Source organism: Lagopus leucura, unplaced genomic scaffold (assembly GCF_019238085.1).
Source record: "Lagopus leucura isolate 7727_CA_CO unplaced genomic scaffold, USGS_WTPT01 Super-Scaffold_100008, whole genome shotgun sequence".
NCBI lineage: Eukaryota > Metazoa > Chordata > Aves > Galliformes > Phasianidae > Lagopus > Lagopus leucura.
This window is the reverse complement of record NW_024962265.1, coordinates 14,488,848-14,502,445: the sequence shown is the minus strand read 5'-3', so window position 1 is coordinate 14,502,445 and position 13,598 is coordinate 14,488,848. Positions and strand designations below refer to the sequence as shown.

The window sequence follows — 13,598 nt, the reverse complement described above, 5'->3', positions numbered from 1 at the left end:
GAGAAAGCTGCTTGCTGACACCCAATTGGAGGACAACAGCCTCAACCATGAGAACATGAAGTCTGAAGCGTGTATCTACTTCTTATACTACAGACAGGCAAGCAGTTCAGGTAAGCCATAGTTGAGATCAGTCTGGGCTGAAAGCTTGAGGGCCATTTTAACTCAGTAATGAACAACCTGTTAACTTTACGATGTACTACAATCTCACTGCAAAATGCAGCTTTGTACATTCTGCTCATGGTTGCCCTACCTCCTCTTTTTTTTTTCTTTCGTGTGCGTGTGTTTGCTTAGCTTGTTTTATTTTCCCCAAAGAAATTAATATGTTGCAAAGCATTCAAGCAGGAAAGACAGTTATGTGGAATATTAGGTTTTAGCCACTGACTTTCAGAACAACTCATCATACACATGCATAATGTTGAAAAAGCTGCACAGGCAACAAACAAACAACAAAAAAGCACACACAAAACTCTAGAGCAGCTGGCTGCACATCACTGTTTACAATTCTGTTGCTGACTTTGTAAATACTGCAGGTATTATTCTGCTCTGAAGCACTGGAGATTCAAATAGGGTATTGAAGATGCTTTAGTTTCCTCTCTCATCTGGATAGAGGAGATAAAGCGTAACTGTTTTGACAACACAGCAGCAAAACATTCAGTGTTTTGAAAACCTTCAATCATTAATCTTGATTGAGAAAAATCTCTATTTTCTTGAAGAATACACATGGATTCCTGGGAGTTTGAGCTACCATCAGAAAAAAAGTCCCTCACTTTTTCCTACAAGAAGAGCAGAGTTGGATGCAGTTAAGGAAACACTGCGGCACTGGGGGTGTTCTCCGTATCTCTAGACAAACCTCTTCACTGCTCCTGATCTGGCTCTCCTGATTTATCACGCTAACATGGCAAAAAGCTTCCCACTTCTTTTTTGGACTACTATTTTGCAGACTGAATTGACTTAGCTAGCCGAATGCATGCTGGAACAAACAAAAGGAAAACTGCTGGAATGAATACCAGAGGGGAAATCACAGTCTAACAAGAGGCAGTTCTCAGACTGGCTTAGATGTACCATCAAATAACATCTTCAGCTATAAAATTCCCAGCAAGTTGACCCAGGAAAACAGTTCTCATACTAAATCACTTTCCTAATTTAACTTAGAACACATGACAATAGTAACAAATTAGTTACTCTTCTACAACAATTGAATAGACTCACAAGAATTAGGAGCTGAGAACTCCAGCTTGGAACATGTGTATCAATTGTTACACAGTGATCTCTTCGTACATATTTCTTTACATACAACAAGTGGACCAATGATTTACAAATGTTCAAAATAGGCTGTGGTTTAAGCATACTTGTCTGTTGTTATTTTAAACTACCACAAACAATATCAGCAGTTGAGACAGCAAATCTGACGATATATTCCATATACTGATTGCACTGTTAGAAAATGAAAACACTTATTTTATAGCCATCCTCTCATGCAGGTGTTACACATTTTATTTCAAAAGACTCAAGGCCCTCCAAGCTCCATCTCTTACTACTTCCTCACCATTTTCCTTTCAAGAGAGTAACACATCCTGTAAAACCATCTTTAGATCAAGAATCAGCACAGACACCTCTCTTGAATCTTATGACAAACATTCTCATTACCCTGGTGCTCCCTCTGGTTCAGCAAAGCAATTCGTTCAATGCTGCTTTCAGAACGCTATGTGAATTACATCTAAAATTTAAAGTGAGTAAACCTACTCTCCAGTTTTTTCTGTGAATTCTGCACCTGGAACCAAGCCCTAAAAAAATCTGCATCACTGTACATAATTCAGTGTTATGCAATAAAATAACCTCTCATTATACTTTAACTCCAATTCTAAAATAACGTGGCAGTACATTGGTACCTCAGCACTATATTGCATCTGATGACTTCAGGTGTTGTCAGGTGACAACATCACTCATGCTGATCTTATTCACTGTTCTGCACACCTCTGAAGCTGCATTTCTACACTGCACCCATCAGCAGGTGCCATGGTGTACCATCCCATTCCTTTCTCTAGATGGAGGTGATACAGATAGTTCATGAAAACTTTCCTTTTTTCTCACCCATCCACAATACTTCATACCACAGAGAGAGAAAAATCTAGCAGCAGAATTGTTCAACTGATATTGTCTACTGGAGTCCCAAATCAAAGGTAGGGTTAATAACAGAATGATTTACAATTTTTGTAATTTTTTTACCTGGTGATAATAAAATATTTGCTGAAAGAGGAAATAAAGATTTCTAAGCCTTCTGTTTATGATCAGCTTAATGAGCTGGCAAAACTTCATCCTTCTTCTTTGGAAAATGGACTGAAATGGCTATAGCAAATTCTGCTTAGTGCAGCCAAACTGCTCTCTATGCTTAGAATACAGCTTAGAATACAGCTACACCAAAGCTCCCCCATTTCTGGTTGAAGTTCAAATGTCACCAAACAACTCATTACCACATGACTTCTTTGAGATGCAGGATAAACTGCAGTGTTTTTATATCTTAAAAAGACCTCATTTTACTTCAAAAAAAATATTTATTTCCACATTTTTCATTAAACATCTTTTGTTGAGATCCTGCAAACAATGCCATCTAACAAAGTGCCAATTTTTTCTTCCTGAGGAGTGATCTTGTATATCTGTGGGGAAAAAAAAAGAACAATAAACACAAAGGCTGTGTAAGGAATAAAATGGATTGCACACATTCAAAAAACATGCACACAAAAGATTTCCCACTTTTTACATTAGAATCTTGTCTTGCAGGCTAGATAAAGTTGGGAATGAGAAACCAAGCAAATTCTGAAACTGCAAGAAACAAGAGAAAGCAAAGAAACTGAATGAGAACAGTACTCTTAGATATGCTATGATTGGTCCAATTTTGCTGCTCTCTCCCACCATTACTTTCATTGAGGTGATCAAGAAGACGTAAACTACTTGAATTATATATGTGGCCTGGATATTCTTCAAGCATATTCCTCAAACATGTATTCTTCAAGATACCTTTATAGCATATGGCAATCTGTTAAGAGCACACAAGCCCTAACAGAACTCCTAGCAGCTAGTCAACACATTTTTATTTAGCCACCCACGTTGAAACTATTTGGGTATTTAAGATTATGAAATTCCTTAGGACTGAGAATTTGTTTTCAATTATATGCATATTTGTCTGAGAAAACAGGAAGCAAAAGTGACTGTATGGTAGGCACCAATCTGCAATTCATTTTTATGGTCCAACTTCCTGATTATCTTAAAGAATTTGATGAATTAAAATTTGTGATGTCAGTGTGTGATGCCTGAAACTTTTAAACAAATTTTTAAAAATCAAGTTTCATTTTAAAAAGCCCCGAAGTTTACAATCATGCTAAAGAAATAAAAACCCTATGTGAAAATTGAGATATGCTATCAGACAATTACATACATTATTCCTTTTATTAAACCCAGCCATCTCTTTTGGTTGCATACCTTTTTAACTTTGGCAATGTCTGTTAGCTGGGGAAGCTCATCTAGAGAAACCTGTTGGCCTTCTACTTGAGATGCTATATCTTCCAGATTTACCGTTTTTTCGCTGTCTACAACCAGAACAATGAGTACTGCTGTGTCACTGTCTGAAATGCCAAACTTTTTAAATGCATCTGAAATCTAGGAAAAGATTAAAAACATCAAAATGTTACACTTATTACATCAAAATATTCATGTTCTTTGCTATGCCTTTTCAGTTACTGGATCAAATAAACCAAAATAATAAATTAATGCATTTTATCTTAATGGAACTCTGAAAATCAACAAGAGATATCAGCATATTCGCGTTATTAAAAATAACAGTAACTTCTATTAGTTTGCTAGGTTAAGCAGATAACTACACTTGTCTGGCTGCAAGGCTATTAGCAAGTTTCTCTGGCAAAAATGACATTTGAAGAGCGTATCTTACATTGTTGTTTGGTGAAAGGTTGAAGATAATTTCTGCATTGAGAGTTCTGGTCTTCATTTTACCTATCTTGTGTAGATGAACCGCTTTGTTGGCTGCCACAAGAACTTGAAAAGGATCTACGATCTGTAAAATACAACCAAAGTTAAACAGAAATTCAGCATAGTATTTTGGACTCTGGTCAAAATAATGACCAACTAATTTTGATAGCCTAAGTCCATAATCATAAAAGCGAGCAGTACAACTTAGCAGTTCTTGTTCTTCCAAAGTCAATGGATTATTTGCTGAGCGGGACAATCATTAGAATCATAAAGGTTGGAAAAGATTGCTAAAATCATCTAATCCAGCTGTTCTTGCATCCTTACCATGCCCACTAACACACATCCCTCAGTGTCACATCTCCATGGCTACCAAACACCTCCAGGGCAGTGACTCCACCACCTCCCTCCTTACCACTCTTCCTAATATCCAACCTGAACCTGCCCTGGTGCAACTTGAGGCCATTCCCTCTTGCCCTATCACAGTTACATGGGAGCAGAGGCCGACTCCCACCTCCTCACAGCCTCCTTTCAGGCAGCTGTAGAGAGCAATAAGGCCTCCCCTGAGCCTCCTCTTCTCCATACTGACCCATCCCAGTTCCCTCAGCCGCTCCCCATCACTCCTGTGCTCCACACCCCTTACAGCTCCGCTGCCCTTCTCTGGACAAGGTGCAGGGCCTCCATGTCTTTCTTGTAGTGAGAATCCCACAACTGAACACAGCACCAAGGTGAGAGAATCACATTTACAGCAGAGATTACACCCTGAAGTCAGGTTACTCACACTACTAAACATGTCAGCAAATTACCAGATTCAAATCTTTTTCTTTCCCCTCCCCCACAACCGCCTCTCTGCTAACAAAAAGGCCTTCGTTCAGAAAGCAGTTATGAGTTTACAGAAGCAGAAAAGAAACTTTTAGCAGATCACGCACCGATCACTTTGGAGGCGCCCGTTCCCAAGCCAGCCAACGGCGCGGCTCCCCGCGCAGCCCCGCGGCCTTCAGGGCCGTGCCGCAGCGCAGCAGGACAGCAAAGCGCCCGCTCACCATGGCAGGGTTTATCAGCGCTCCTTCGATGGATCCCTCCACGGCCTTCCTCCGCAGGGCAGCGGCGTTCCGCACGCGGTTGAAGAGGAGCAGCGTGACGCAGCGCTCGGGGAACAGTTCCAGCGGGTGCGTGAGGTGCATCCCGCAGCGCCGGCGGGACGGCCGGGCACACGGAGCAGCGCTACTGCGGGCTCACATAAAACAGCGCCGTAACAACGCTCCCCTCCGCTCTAGAAAGTCTCCAGCAGCAGCTGGGCTGAGCGGCCTTGCAACTGGCTCCTCCTCCCCTCCCGTCGCCCCGCCTATCGGTCCCGGCGCCGCCCGCTCGCGGCCCTCCCGGACGTGCGGCCGCTTCCCGGCGGCGGCATGGAGGGTGTAGAGGCGTACGGCTTCTCGGCCGCCATGAGCGGCGCCTTCCTGCTCTCGTCGCTGCTCTTCGCCGCCGTCAACCGCCGCCTGCGGGAGCCCTACATGGACGAGGTTTTCCACGTCCCGCAGGCGCAGGCCTACTGCCAGGGCCGCTTCCTGCAGGTGGGCCCGGCCCTCGGGGCCGCTTTCTTAGGGGCGCCTCCGGGCGGCAGCTGTCGCTGTCGGCTCGCGGCGCTCGGGATGGGTGATTGCTGTAGGAGGGAGCGGGGAGCTAAAGTCACGCGGAAGGGCGGTCCCCGCGTGCCGTGCCTGGTTGCTGGTGCCTGAAATTCGTTAGACATCCACATTAACGAGAGCGGTGATCCTCCCCCTCTGCACTGTCCCGGTGAGGCCACTGTTGGAATATTGTGTCTGGGCTCTGGGCTCCCCAGTGCAAGAAAGACAGGGAACTGCTGGAGGGAATCCAGCGGAGAGTCACAAAGATGACTGGGGGCCTGGAGCACCTCCCTTATGAGGAAAGGATGAAAGACCTGGGGCTTTTCAGCCGGGAGAAGAGAGGGCTGAGAGGGGATCTCATCAGTGTTAATAAGTACATACAGGATGGGAGTCAGGTCAGGAACAGGCTCTTTGGTGGCAAGCAACAGTAGAACAAGGGGAAACGGGCACAAACTGGAACAGAGAAAGTTCTGTACTGACACAAGGAAGAAATTCTTTACTGTCAGAGTGAAAGAGCACTTGAACAGGCTTCCTGGAGAGGTTGTGGAGTCTCCTTCTCAGGAGATAGGCAAGATCTGTCTGGACGCCTATATGTGTGACCTGCCATAGGGAACCTGCTTCAGTAGGAGATTGGACTCAATGATCTCTAGAGATCCCTTCCAGCCCCTACAATTCTGTGATTAACAAATCAGAGCAGAGGTTGGAATTACATACCCAAACCCTGCTGCACATCTGTGGGGAGGTTTTTGTGTGACAGCAACCCTCTGACGCCTGTCTCCCATTCTGCAGTGGGATCCCATGATCACCACCCCTCCGGGTCTGTACCTGCTGTCGGTTGGTGTGGTGAAGCCAGCAGCCTGGCTCTTTGGCTGGACGGGCAGTGTGGTGTGTTCCACCGGCATGCTCAGGTTCATCAACCTCCTCATCAGCGCTGGCAACTTCTACCTGCTGTACCTGCTTCTGCTGAAGATCCATCAGAAAAATAAGGTACAAAGTAGGATTGTTTTATGTACCAGGACAAACAATTCCTTGACTGAGTGTGTTTACTTATTTGTGCTACTCTTTGTTTCATATAATTGCAGGTCAGTTTCACCAAGGAGGCACGTGCCTTTTATGTAAAAAAAGGAAAAACATATTCTCTGTCTGAGTTTGATCCTCCAAAAATTTACTCTTATGTATATCGATAAGTGGTCCCAATGAAACATGGCTCAGGTTAGGGGAGTTGGTCCTGCCCCTCTACGCTGATGGGAACTCACCAGGAGTTCTATGTCCAGATGTAAAGTCCTCAGTACAGGAGAGATGTGCACCCATTGGTGCACATCTGGTGGAGGGCCACAAAAATGATAAAAATGATCCAAAGGATGGAACGCCTCCACTATGAGAACAGGCGGAGAGCTGGGGCTGTTCAGACTGGAGAAGACAAGGCTGATAGCGGCCTTCCCGTATCTGAAGGGGGGCTGTAAGAAGGAAGGGGACAGATTCTTCAGCAGGGTCTGTTGCGATGGGACAAGGGGAAATAATTTCAGACTGAAAGAGGGGAGATCTATGTTGGGTATAAGGAAAGCATTTTTTTAATAAAAAGGGTAGTAAAACACTGGAACAGGTTGCCCAGTTATGTGGTGGATGCTCCTTTCTTGGAGACATTGAATGTCAGGCTGGACCACCCTGATCTAGCTGTGCATGTCCCTGTTTTTTGAAAGGGAATTAGACTAGATGACCTTTAAGGTTCTGTTCCAAGTCAAACAATTCTATGAAATTCTGTGAAATAAAACTTGAAACAATTTGCATGCAAACTTGTCTAAAGGATAATAACTAATTTAATTGGTTAGGATTCTCCACAAAGCTCTACCTGAATGAAGCCCTGTAAACCACGTTTGAATCAAAATAAGTTCTTTAGAAAAGGTACTACATTCAGTGCCAGTATTTAGTTGGAAAATAATGCAAGTTGAAAAGAACTCTAGCCCCATGGAAAAGGGCCTGGGGGTTCTGGCTGATGGCACATTCCGTGTGAGCCAGCAGTGTGCCCTGGCAGCCAAAATGGCCAACTGTACTCTGGGGTGCAATATGCCCAGCACTGCCAGTGGGCAAGAGGAGAGCTTGTCCTTCTCTGTTCTGCCTCACCTCCAGCACTGGGTGCTGTTTGGGTGCTGCAGTATCAGAGACGTAAATCTATTGGAGTGTCCAAAGGAGGGATATGAAGTTGGTGAAGGGTCTGGAGGGAAAGACGTATGAGGAGCGGCTGAGGTCCCTGTGTTTGCTCAGCCCAGAGCAGAGGAGCCGAGGGGAGGCCTGATGGCGGCTGCAGCTCCTCACAGGGAGTGGAGGGGCAGCGCTGAGCTCTGCTGTGTGACAGCGACAGGGCCTGAGGGAACGGCATGGAGCTGCGTCAGGGGAGGGGCGGGAAAAGGGGCTCGGGAAAGGCTCTGCATCACACCGTGCAGTGGGCACAGAATGGGCTGCCTAAAGCAGTGAGCATGGCTCCAAGCTATTGGAGTTTAAGAAGCGTTTGGACAACACTCCCAGAGCTATGGTTTGATTTTTGTGTGATCTTGTGTGGAGCTATGAGTTGGTGATCCTTGTGGGTCCCTTCCAGCTTGGAACACTCTATTCTTCTATGAACAGTTCAAGTTGGGAGAGGTCTTGGGAGGTCTATAGTCCAACCTCCAGCACAAAGCAGACAAACCCTGAGATCAGACCAGGTTGCTCAGTGACAACACCTCAGTGGGCAACCTGTTCCACTGCTTGACTGGCCTCATGATAGAAGACTGGTGATTTTTTTTTTCCCCACATCCAGTCTGAACCTTGTGTTTCAGTTTATACCCATTGTCTCTTGTCCTTGCACTTCACAGCTATTTAGCTGCAGTTCATCTCGCTCTCGTTGCCCCTGGCCTCGTCCATCTAAGTTCCCCCAGACAAAGGATTTCACAACCTTTGCCTAGGGCTTGCCTGGACTTGTCCATCTGTCTCTTGAAGACAAAGGTTTTCACGGTCCTTGCTCGGGACTTGTCTGGACTTGAACAGTCCATCTGTGTCCCCAGCAAGCTTTGAGACACAGAAGTTACCAAAATAATCTCTTACAGTCCTCCAACCAAGCGCTGTTTGAAGAGCCCAACTCCCTTTATCTGATAACTTCCTCATGGGTAGACTGCTGTTCAATCCCCCCCAAACCATCTATTTTCTGGGCTGAGCAAGGCCATCTCCCTCAGCCTCTCTTCTAAGGGCAGGTGCTTCTGCATTTTGCTGTCTTGGTGGCCCTTTGCCTTTGCTCCAGTTCAGTAATGCCTTTGTCCCATTATGGAACACAAAACTGGATGTGGTATACTAAACACAGCATGACATACATGGAATAGAGAAGGATAATTGCTTTCCTTGACTGCTGCTACCTTTTGCCAATGCAGCTCAAGAGGCTGTTGCTGTTCTTTTGTGCCAGGGCACAATTGTGGTTCATTTTCACTTTGCTGCCTCCTGAGAACCCCAGTTCCTTTTCCAAAGTGGATCCTCAACTTCTCCATGCCAAGGCTGTGTCATTGCACAGATTGCTTCCCAGATACAGGCATTTACATTTGCTTTTGTTGAATTTCATAACATTTCTGTAACTTTATTCTCTAGCCTGTGTAGGTCAATCTGAATGGCAGCCCTGTCCTTGAGTATATTGTCTGAGTCATCGCAGGTCAGTGTTACTGCACTGTGTACTCTGTTGTTGCAGGTCACTGAGAAAGATGTTAAACAGGACAGGTCCCAGTGGAGATGCCTCCAGTATTCTTACCGTTGGATAGAATTTGATACAGCCCATTTTTACCTATTTAGCTGTCCACCCATACAGACCATAGCAGTTCAATTAGGATACAAGACAAATACAGTTGTATTTTTGAAGTGTTGAATCATCTACCATTGCAGTAGGTAAATTTTTTTCAGTGGTTAATGGCCTAGTCAAAGTCTTTCAACTTAGTGAAAGTTCTTTAGTTTCACTTTTTATCCATAAGAACATGTTTGCTGTTGCCCAAATCCTTTACTGTAAAGGACGTATTTTCTTACAGGAGACTCACGTGCTTTTAAGCACATGGTAAGACACCAAATTAGATCAAATTCAATAAATTGTTTCCTTTTTTGGGATAATTAATTTTATGTTTGGAGATCGAAATATAATTATAAGAAAACAAAAGATATCTTGATAATAGTACTACCATGAAAAATTGTGTTTCTGTTGTTGCTGCTTCTTTGAGCTCAGTGTTTTCTCTATTCTCTTTTCTTTATGGTGGCGACTGTTTCATCCAACACTGCATCCTTCAGAAACATCATGCAGCATTTTTTAATATGAATTGCATCATATTGTGGAGCGAGTGAGATAATTGGCAGAAGTTTTAAACAGTATGATCTCCTATCTTCTTTAAAGTTTTTTTGTTTTTTTTTTAACTTGTGAATTATGATGAAAATAAACAATAAAAGCTGCACCCAAGATTAGAAACTTGAGCTGGCCATTTAGTGAGCTGGCTTCAAAAGACAAAACAGCATGGTGTGTTTTGCTGTCTTACAAACAGAATGTGATAATGAGATTGCAGTGGCATAAAGGACTGAATTTTTTTTCTTTTTCCCATTAATGTATTTTTTTCTCCTAGATGTGGGAGCAGTTACAATCCCACCATGATTTTGATGTCACAAGTATGTGAACCCCCGATGTAGAAAAGGAGTTGGTATATTTTCTTTGCTATGTATTTATCAATAAAGTTTGATGTTTTTGTTTGTCTTTCAACATTTTATTGTCCAGCATTCTATATTAACATAGCAGGAGCTTAACAGAAATGTAGCGTATGTGGTCATACAGCAATGGAATCAAAGGGTGTAAGGACATGCTATGTTGTCATAATGGAATTCTCACAAATATATGTGTTCTTTTAGTTGGAATTACTAATCATATTTCTCTGCTTCTTTTCTAGGCTGTGTCAGGTTTCCAGAGAATCTTGTCTTCGTTAACTCTTGCAACATTTCCCACCCTTTATTTTTTTACATTCCTTTATTATACGGACACAGGATCAGTATTTTTTACTCTCTTTGCGTATTTAATGTGCCTTTATGGTAACCATAAGGCTTCAGCTCTGCTTGGATTTTGTGCTTTCATGTTTCGTCAGACAAATATCATGTGGACAGTTTTTTGTGCTGGAAATGTTGTTGCAGAAAAGCTAAATGAAGGCTGGAAGACAGAGTTACTGAAAAAGAAGGATGAAAGGATCTCTTCCATGAGAACATCATTTTCTGATCTGACCTTAATCACGCGGTTTCTTATTGAATATCTCATATCTCCTAAAAACTTAATTACACTTATTGCTTTAACATGGCCATACATTGTGTTAGTAGCTGCGTTCTTTGTTTTTGTCTTCGTCAATGGTGGAATAGTTGTTGGTGACAGAAGTAGCCATGAAGCCTGCTTGCACTTTCCCCAGCTGTTCTATTTTTTGTCCTTTACTCTCTTTTTTTCCTTCCCTCATTTACTGACCCCTGCTAAAATCAGGAAATTCCTGCAGTCATTGCGAAGGCACCGTGTGCAGTACATCCTAATCGCTGCCATCTCTTTGTTCTTGATTTGGAAGTTTACCTATGTTCATAAGTATTTGCTAGCAGATAATAGACATTACACATTCTATGTTTGGAGAAAAATCTTCCAAAGACATGAGCTTGTAAAATATGTGTTAGTTCCAGCCTATATATTTGCTGGCTGGAGTTTTGTTGATACAATAAAATCAAAATCGATATTCTGGATCTTAATGTATTTTGTATGTTTATTATCAGTCACAGTTCCCCAAAAGCTGTTAGAGTTCCGTTACTTTATTTTGCCATTCTTAATATACAGGCTCAATATTCCATTCCCACCCGTCTATAGACAACTTGTTGAGTTGGCTTTTTACACTGTTGTGAATGCAGTAACATTTTATCTTTTCCTAAACAAAACATTCCAGTGGCCCAATAGTGTAGAAATCCAGAGGTTTATGTGGTGACTTTTTTTAACCTTCGTATCCTTATGGAAATCCAATTCTGTTTCAGAACTGTGGGCTCTGGAACAAAGTACCATGTTTTGTATTATATGTGGACTCTTTTTTTTTTCCCCAGAGGACTGGAGAAGGAATGAAGTTGCTTATGTTCTTGGAATTGAATGGGATGTGTTATAATGTGCAGATAGTGAATTTCTGAACTCCTAGAATTAACAAATTTGGTAGGAGGTGAAATTTGGGAACACTTAACAGTAATTAATGTGAAACATGGGAGATGTTTACAGTCATTCTTCATTATAATATATTATCTAATGTACTTCAAGATATGATGGTTTATGTTTCAGAGGTTTATCTTTAAAACAGCATGCTTAAGTGTTACGCTGGGATGCATACTTCTTTGAAACAGGCTGCTTCCATCTATGCCTGCTAGAAGTCAAGGTATGAAGCACTGCTCAATGATAACGTTTTCAAAAACACCTACATCCTACAACCTACTGAATTTTCTGGATTTTTTTCTTTGGTCAATAAATGCTTACATGAGTTTTGCAAACAGAATGTTGGCTCTTTCATCATTAGGACGTTTTGGAAATTCTATTTCAAACTGATAGTTAAAAAACACAGTGGAGGCTGCCTGCATGTACATTCTTTAGGGGAATAAATGTTACTGTACAACAAAAGATAAATTGCAGTTGATACTGTAGCCTATTAGAAGGGGATTAATTTATGTGTGTCAGACTGAAACGTGTTGTTGCACAATGGAATGCAGTACGATGAATGCCCCTTGAAATAATAGGGCTTTTATGTCCCAAAGTTCTGTGTTCAGTTTGTATCCAAGTAGGATATGAGTGCGCTTCCAGTTCCAAATTGAACTCAGTGTTTCTAAGATCTTTGACTTGTAATCTTACACAATTACTAATGGCACTACTGAATTGTTCTTTTAAGTGCTTTGCATAAATATGCAAATTTAATGGAATTAAGGGGAACATGTATTTTTTACATGGGCAAAAAAGAATGGTTGTCATTTGTTGTTGTTGGTTGTGGGTTTTTTTTTGTTTTGTTTTTTTTTTAAAGCATTCAGTGCATTATTTTCAGAATAAAAGAAGGCTGTAATGATTCCTGTCGGCAAATGGCTTTAATGAGGCTAGAAAAAATTCAAGTTAACAGTTAAGCAGTTTTTATAAACAAAACATGTTGTGGTGGGGGATTGAAAGTTTTGCATACTGTGTAGCATCTCTAAGGCCTCTAAAGTACTGTAGTCCCATCTGAGCAAATTTACTGTTGTCACCCCTCCAGTCACTTTAAAAGTCAGTGCTGTGGAGTTACTTACTGGTAGTGGTTCTGTTACTTTTTTTCTTTACTGTATGCAAATCAACAGTCTGGCTCTGAGACCTTCCCATAAAGAATGTGGTTATCTCATCCTCCTGTCCAATGCAACCCTGTTTCTTCCAAGGAAACCTTAAAGCCCACTCAGTAAGTGGGTTCATTTAAATTGCATTTGAAACACTTTGTAGAAAGTTACTGCTTTCTTTTTTGCCTTGTTGCCAGGACGGTAATTTGTTTGGTATTGTGTGCACAATAGGAAAAGCCGTTTTTTTGATCACTCTCCATTTGGCTTTACCAAATTGAAAGGCCAAGAGAAGTGCACTGGGTTGCTTTTCAAGAATCTGACATGGTTCTTGTGGAGTCCAGGATGCTGTCCTGTGCTGTGATTGTACTGTGATGGATTTGGGGGGAAAGTTTTGCATGCCTCTTGATCCAATTCTGCTTTTGTAAAACGTTATCGTAAAAACATAAAGTAAAGAGCAGAGGCGTGTTTCAACTGCATTTCCATCCTCAAATGGTAGTACTGAGCAGGTTAGAATGGTAATGTGGAAAGGGTAGGGATCTGGCTAGAATTTTGACCTACCTCCTAGACCTGGTTTTGTTTTGTTTTCCTGGCTTTATATACAGGAGCAGGTGTGCACTGCTTTAACAAGATGAAGAAATTCCTGTACAGCAGTCTACAGTT

The 13,598-nt window shown here is 42.3% G+C and overlaps 2 protein-coding genes across 2 annotated transcripts; one reads left to right on the top strand and one right to left on the bottom strand.

Annotated features, from left to right (window-relative positions):
- Positions 1–1,476: 1,476 nt before the first annotated feature.
- TPRKB (TP53RK binding protein) lies at positions 1,477–5,308 on the bottom strand. The gene is made up of 4 exons (XM_042872940.1): positions 5,022–5,308; positions 3,944–4,066; positions 3,478–3,654; positions 1,477–2,654 (listed from the first exon to the last, which is right to left on the bottom strand). The coding sequence occupies exons 1-4, from the start codon at positions 5,160–5,162 to the stop codon at positions 2,571–2,573; spliced, it is 525 nt and encodes a 174-aa protein (XP_042728874.1). The 5' UTR covers positions 5,163–5,308; the 3' UTR covers positions 1,477–2,570.
- A 51-nt stretch (positions 5,309–5,359) lies between these two features.
- Positions 5,360–12,145, top strand: LOC122180882 (putative Dol-P-Glc:Glc(2)Man(9)GlcNAc(2)-PP-Dol alpha-1,2-glucosyltransferase). The gene is made up of 3 exons (XM_042872830.1): positions 5,360–5,552; positions 6,396–6,593; positions 10,541–12,145. Exons 1-3 carry the CDS (start codon positions 5,388–5,390, stop codon positions 11,594–11,596), a joined length of 1,419 nt encoding a protein of 472 aa, XP_042728764.1. The 5' UTR covers positions 5,360–5,387; the 3' UTR covers positions 11,597–12,145.
- Positions 12,146–13,598: the final 1,453 nt, after the last annotated feature.